The sequence below is a fragment of the Urocitellus parryii genome, chromosome 2 (genome assembly GCF_045843805.1).
Source record: "Urocitellus parryii isolate mUroPar1 chromosome 2, mUroPar1.hap1, whole genome shotgun sequence".
NCBI classification, from domain to species: domain Eukaryota; kingdom Metazoa; phylum Chordata; class Mammalia; order Rodentia; family Sciuridae; genus Urocitellus; species Urocitellus parryii.
In genome coordinates this window covers 31,871,234-31,878,568 of record NC_135532.1, presented here as the reverse complement: position 1 = coordinate 31,878,568, position 7,335 = coordinate 31,871,234, and the positions used below count along the sequence as shown (strand labels likewise).

Genomic DNA, 7,335 nt, shown 5'->3' with positions numbered 1-7,335 from the left:
TAGCGGTAACTGTAACAATAGTGTATGGATTACCTACTGTAACATGAATGCTGTGTTAATAAACCATCCTAGAACTATGTCCCCTACAATTTTTAGCATTTATTATTGCTTCATAATCTACAGGTCAATAGGATCATTCTGCAAATCTGAGCTAGGCTCGGCTGATCTTGGATGTATCAAACTTATTTGCAGTAAGCTATCTTGCGGGTCAGGCTATTACTCCAGTTGTTGGATAGAAGTCTAAAAAAATAGGTGGAAGAGTTTAAAACCTTAAGAAGTCTACTTGTGGCTGATTCACTGTTATTTAGTCTGAATTAACTTGGTCAAAACAAATCATAGGTCAGTCCTCTAGATTTAAGGGGTAGGAAAATAAATTCAGTCTTGGTGGCAGGAGCTGCAAAGTCATGAGTACACAGAAGGACACAAAACTGGGGACTAAATAAATTTATCCCAAATAAGAAAAAACTATCGTTTTCATAGTTTTAAAGGAAAAAATTTTTCAATGTGGTAGGCAACAAAACTAAATTGTATCCAAAAACTGCCTATTCTTAATTCAAAATAGTAAAGGGGCAGCTACTTTATTCTAAAATATATATCCTAGGATGAAGATTCCGAGCCATTCAATGAACTTCATTAGGGTTTAACAACAGTAATCATCTCAAAGCTCTACTCACTACATATATTTCATCCCTTTTCACTCAGCTTTCACTGGCCTACTACTTTTCCTCCTTTCCTCTTCCTTTTATTCCATCTGAAGAAGCAAAAGCTGATTTTTTTTTTCTACCATAAAAATTAACTTAAGCTCTAAGGATTCAATAGAGCTCCCAACAGTGTCAGTACAATAACAAATAGGAAGTATATTCCTCTGCATCCAATGTGAAACAATTAAAGAAAATAGACAAATAAATAAGACAACTGAAAAGGTCAACAACTGAACTTTAATGATATAATTTTGGCAAAAGTGTTTCTGCAGATATTTAAGTAGAAAACATACATAAAAATGAAGAAAAACATTCTTTCTCTCCATAAGTGCTTTTTAGAACAGCTATGACTAACTTTAACATAATATATATCTCAGAGTTAAAAAACAAGAAACTAACAAATTTTTGTAAGTTCATCTTGGGACACATACATTTATTATTCTAATATCTCTTGATATTTGATTTGTTATTTTTATTGGTAGCTTTGCCTTTTCAAAGTTTTCCTAGGAGAAAATACAAAAAAAAAATGTGTTCAGATTACCCATCATTCTTTAATAGTATTTAGGAATAACACAGTCTTAAAACACAGTCTTAAAATAGTTGAACATCAAAAACCATTGATGAAATGTTGAAGTGCTGTTATTTTTAGATTCTTCTTTTTGAAAAGAATCTCTTTTTCATTTTCTTAATGAAAAATAAATATTAAGATTTGTTTGTCCCGGCATTGGGTTGAGATACATCTATACTATTCATAAAATCAACACATAAGTTATTAAATAACTTTCACTTACTATTTACTGTATCATTTAAAAATTTTTTTTTAAATTTTCATTTATTTTTTAGTTTTGGGTGGAGACAATATCTTTTATTTTTATGTGATGCTGAGGATTGAACCCAGTGCCTCAAGCATGCTAGGCGAGTGCACTACCATTTGAGCCACATCCCCCGCCCCTACTGTATCTGTACTACCTTTCCATTCCATAAAAGGGTCTTGTCTAATGGGAGAGCAACACTAATAGGTAACAGAAAAGTGAGAAGCCAACTTTAGAAGATGTATTCATTCTGGCATACTTGAATCTTTCATGTAGGTTTTACTAGCACATCTCTTTTTTTTTAAATATTTATTTTTTAGTTGTACACAATACCATTATTTTGTTTATGTATTTTTATGTGGTGCTGAGGATCGAACCCAGGGCCTTGCACGTGCTAGGCAAGTGCTCTATCGCTGAGCCACAACCCCAGCCCACCAGCACATCTCTTAATTGCACAGACAAATAATGATCAATGATAACTTTCCTTAGACGTATAAAACATGCTTACCTCTCTGTCAGCTCCAATCTTAACTGCAAAGAAAGATTATTGTCAGAACCCAATTCTAGGTGCTCAAACTACATCATATCTTTACAACTAGCTATCTTAAGTGTTTCTTAAGAGAAACATCATTAGCATTGCTGGTAAGATAATTTTTAGTTGTGTGGGACTATCCAGACACTGCAAAACATTCAGCATTCTTGGCCCACTCACTAAAAACCAGCAATTTAAGTCCACTATGACAACCTAAAAAATATATGTCCAACTACCTTTTGATGAGAACCACAGAATTAGATATTCCAAGATTATTACCTGTTAACTTCATGACTTGCACAGAAAGTAACTGGCTTCATTATCTTCAGTAACAATGACTGAAGTGGAACATACTTTTAGAAAAAATTTTGATTAAATGCTACTCTGGGGAGATAAACTGATATTTTCAAACTCATGTTCACCTGAAAGGATGCAAAAAGTGCAGTACTTATTTATCCCCAAATGTACACATACATTTACAGGAAAATGTTTATATTCTACTGGCATATCTTACCCAATTATCTTTAGTATAAAAATATGTTCATCTATTACAGTAAGAGAAAAACATGTTGAGGATCCTGATAAGTTTCCTCACACAGATGCTCCTGGAAACTGCTGCTGTCTTTGCTCCAAAACTTGCTGATTTAATAGCTGCTGCTGCTTCTGCAAAAACTGCACTACTTCTGGACTTCTTAGTAATGACTTAAAGAAAAAAAAGAAAAAAAATTGTTAAGAATGTTACTCTTATATGGTCAGATTGTATTCATGCTATAGAATTATTCTGATGTGTCCCTACACAATATACACTATATTTACAAAATTAAACATGCCTTAATCAAACTCATTGTTGTAGCTGATGGACTGCAATCAAGCTGCAAACTAATAATAAAATTTGATGTGATTTTGGCCCAAATAAGTTAAAAAAGAAAAACCAAATAAAGTGGGAATATTATCATTAAATATTTTCAAATTTTATGAATTATTTTATATTACTTTTTATTGAACAGTTTGATTTAAAAAGTATTTGTAAAGATAGTCCAAAATCTTATTAAGTAAATGTACAATTATCTACTAAGCTGTTATGATACTTCTGGACATTTGAATTGCTTTTTGACTATTATTTTACTACTTGTGATAAATACATTTCTGGCATTCTCCTTACACTTAACTTTATCCATATTTAGAATTTACTTTTTGCAAAATATTAGTTTTGATTTGAGTCAAGAGGTGACCATTTTAGACTCCTGATATATACTACTTGACTGCTTTGTAAAACTGCTGTACCAACATAGGACAATAGAATGTCAGTGCCCATTTCATGAAATCTTCACCATTATTGTGTGCAATTATTAAATAATTTTCACTTACTGTTTACTGTTTCATTTTATTGATATTGACTACCTTTTCATTCCATTTAATACTAATACTTTTGTTTTTTATCTTTTGCAGTGTATTGAGGCTAAGGTTTTTCCTCATCAAATTATGTGAATGTTTTTGCCAGGCAGGGTGGGATATGCCTACAATCCCAGCTACTTGGAAGGCTGAGATAAAAGGACTGCTTGAGCCTAAGTTCAGGAGTTTGAGACCAGCCAGGGTAACACAACAACAATGCTATCTCGAAAAAAAAAGAAAAGATCTCAACCATATTAACCACAGACTTTTATATTTGTGGCAATTATTTTTTTCCCTTTGTTACTTTGCATTTTGATTTTTACTGTTTTTGACTACAGCATTCACTTTTATGGGTCAAATTTATAATCTTTTTTGTTACTTTGTCTTTTAAGCTAGAAACACCTAATTCCAAATTTTTTAGATAAAATCCCAATTCTATTTTTTAAAAATTTTAAGACTCAGGAATTTGGTGTACAGTGGGTAGGTATGTTCTTTTATGACCTCAAATTACTAATATTCCAATAATTAGTGAACACTCGATCCTTTACTATTTACTTCTGATTCCTTCTATCAAATTTGCAATAGAGATCTGTATTAAATATTGGCTTAATCATACTTCAACATTAAAGCATTATTCCATAAACCTCAGAAAACAAGGAAAGTCTCTTTTAGAATTCTATCTTTCTCAGATAGTCAAAGTTTAGTTTAGTCATTGAAGAAACAGAATTAAAAGTATTCCTGCTCTTACAGTCCTCACGACATCTATGAGATTCAATGTGTGCTGGCAAGTGGCAAAATACAATTTTGGTAGCCAGTTAATAAGTTTTAAAATCTCAAACACTAAAACAGTTCCACTTACAACAAACAACTTTCATTAATAGATTTGCAACTACTATACAAGCTGATTCTTACCAGTCTTTTCTGATTTAACACTTGTTCTAGAAGAGTAGGTCTTGCAGGACGATCCCCAAAAGATCCTGTTCTTTGTTTGACAATAGAGAGTATATTGTCTGGACTTTCCTGGGATATGATAAAAACAAACAATATTAATAGTTAACAGTATAATAACCCACAACGGTAAGCATTTCAGAGATGTAATGAACTGATCTTTGCTTCTCTTCCTTTTGCCCAGTTCCTCTGAAACTTTGGGAAAGCCTCTCATTGTCATAGGAGAGGTGCTATGGAAGTTAACTATATCTCCTCAGTTCCTGCCCTCCAGGATTTCAACCTGGATTCTTCTGCATATTGAAGGGGGAAAAGTTGGGGTGGGAGGGTGATGAGTTACTTCAGAGCTATCTTCATTGTTATAAAAAAATGTCAAGCGGAATTGAACATTCTCCTCATATGGAGCTATCTGGGTCAAGATACAGAGTCTGCCTGCCTTTGATTGAAATATATGAACTCAGAGGTAATTTTACACTGCTAATGAGACACTAGATAGTTTTTAGCCCAATTTATAACCAAAATAAGGGTGAGGCAGTAAAACATTGCTTAAACAAGCAAATGATAAACAGCTTTCAGAATTCAGTAGAAGTCACTAGGGGGAAAAATAAATTGGTTTGAAAGTATTAGAGAGCACTGGCATAAATAGTTTCTTGCCACTGATATAAATAAAACCGGTAAGTCCTATAATGATGCCATTACCCTCAGATATCAAAATCTAAACAAAATCAGCATACTTACTAAAAATATATACCCCTAGTTACCTTAGAAAATCTAAAGTACTTAACAATTTCCCTGGCATAACAAAATACTGTTCCAATTATCTGAAGTATTCTGACTCTCCTTTTATGGAGCAGTATGGGAATAAAAGTGAAGCTCTACAATTAGACTGCTTATGTTTGAACACTTGCTGGCTGTGTGACCTAGGCCAAACTACTTACCCTTCATGTGACTCAGTTTCCATCTATGTAATACAGAACCTACCTCACTGATGAAGAGTTGTGAGACTCCACTTACAGCCTAGCACAGAAGAAACAGCCTCCTTTCTGGCCTATACACATTTCCTCTGCAAAGCCTTTCCAGAGTATCTCAGCCTTCAATGAGCTATTCCACCTTAAACTACTATAGCAGTACTATGGTGGCCCTTATTATATTCTAAATGGCTATTTTCAACAAAGATCAAGACTTAGAGCTCTTATAATCTCCTCAAAACTGGGGAAGTGTCACACAAGAAAAGACAAATGGCATAGTATTACAGTAATTAATTCTCCTCCCTAAAAAGACAAAACCCATGCAAATTATTTTAAAACAGAGAAATTATTAAAGTTCTTTTTGGCAAGGGGTTATGGATAGGGAGATGCTAATTTACTATCTATTTGTCCTTTATACATTTCCCCCCACACTATAGACATAAATGATGGTAATTCAAAACAAAAACAAAAAAACAAAACAAGTAAACAAAAGCAGCCAAGGATAAAATACTTCCTTGAAGAGGAGTATTATCTTTTCTCTGTAAAGAATTCTGAAGTGTATGGGTACCTGTGGAACATATAAGGGACAAACCTGATTCCTTTTACTAACTTCTATTCTGTACTAAGATGATTATTTGCATAAATTCTTTAATCCAAGATCTGGTAAAATATATTATTTTACAAGAATAGAGGTGGGTCTAGGATCTACAGGGATCCTGAACTGTATGAATTTGTATGCAACATTAAACATCTGTATATTTTTTTTTTTCTGGAACAGTCTTCATTAGGTTTTATCAGATTGTCAAAGGACTCCTTTTACCTCTAGTAAGTGATGAGGACAATTCCAAAAGATACAATCCCAAATGCCATAATTCCAAGTACTGAACTTCCAAGAGATCAAAATCACTTAAGCCTAAGTTCTCTAATGTCTAAAATCCCCAAAATAATAATTCTGAGAAGTTAAAATTCCAAAAACCATAATTCAAAAGGGTAGTACCACACAGAAAATGATGTGACTGCAACCTCCATCATCCAGGAATAAGTGGGCATGTCCTGGCAATAGGGTTTTCGGCAAGTGTGGGGTCTCTTCTTCCATCTCCCACTCCCCAGGACCCCTGCAATACCTCCAGTTTGACGTTTCCTGCGCTGCCAGATGAGGTGGCCCCACCACAATTCAGGGCCTGGTCGCTTTTCTTCTTTTTGTACTTGTCCTTGTACATCTTGTTGCGGTGTTTCTTGCACATCCACGGCTTCCGCTGTTTGGCCACTTGGCTCGTGGTCTCATTGCAGCCCTCATAGGTACAAGTCTTGCTCATGTTGCCCCCGCCGCTGCCCCGTCTCCGGGTTCCCCCGCTGCAGCTCTCGCCCCCTGAATGTGTCTCCTCGTCCTCCAGATCCTCCAAGCTGGCTGTGCTCTCGCCTCCCCCTGGGGGGTCCGAAGTGTCCAACAGGTCCGCTTCATCCTCCCCTGCGTCCTCCTCAGCATCCCCTGACACTTCACACGGGTACCCAACCGGCTGTCCCACTCCGACGCTGCCGGATGGGAGCGGGGCCTGCCGCAGGACGCTCTCCGCGGAGGCCTCGTCCTGCCCCCCACATGGGTGCATCACCAGCAGAGTGAACTGAGAAGCCGGGGCCGCGATGGGGGCAGCAGCCAGGGCCGCGGCTGCAGCAGGGGCGGGGGGCCCGGGGCAGGGCACGCCGCCTCCGGAGCCCGGCCCCGCGCCCTCGGCGACACCCGGCACCTCCGTACTGCTGAGTCTTGGCCGGGGTCCACGACCCCAGATTTTCAGCACCTACGGAGCCCAACAGCACTTGACAAACCAGAAGACAGCCAAGCCACAGGAAAAGGCGCTAGGTCCGCGAACGGACCCCGACTGCGTCTGCGCAGCACCACGTTCGTGAGCGTCCTGACGGCAGCGGCTCTCGGAGCTCGGGTCTCTGAGGGCGGGGCCGAGTGGCGCCGGACCTGACTGACTGCGCAT

General features: G+C 37.2%; 1 protein-coding gene across 1 annotated transcript; it reads right to left on the bottom strand.

Moving 5' to 3' along the window:
- Positions 1-959: 959 nt before the first annotated feature.
- On the bottom strand, positions 960-7,335 carry Rfxap (regulatory factor X associated protein). The gene is made up of 5 exons (XM_026395088.2): positions 7,219-7,335; positions 6,475-7,146; positions 4,350-4,457; positions 2,022-2,747; positions 960-1,204 (listed from the first exon to the last, which is right to left on the bottom strand). Exons 1-4 carry the CDS (start codon positions 7,333-7,335, stop codon positions 2,637-2,639), a joined length of 1,008 nt encoding a protein of 335 aa, XP_026250873.2. The 3' UTR covers positions 960-1,204; positions 2,022-2,636.

Coding starts and splice junctions, on each gene's coding strand:
- Rfxap (XM_026395088.2), bottom strand. CDS start 7,335: ATGCGCAGTCAGTCAGGTCCGGCGCCACTCGGCCCCGCCCTCAGAGAC. Junction 7,147..7,218: donor CGCAGACGCAGTCGGGGTCC/GTTCGCGGACCT, acceptor TGGGCTCCGTAG/GTGCTGAAAATCTGGGGTCG. Junction 4,458..6,474: donor CAGGAAACGTCAAACTGGAG/GTATTGCAGGGG, acceptor ATCATATCCCAG/GAAAGTCCAGACAATATACT.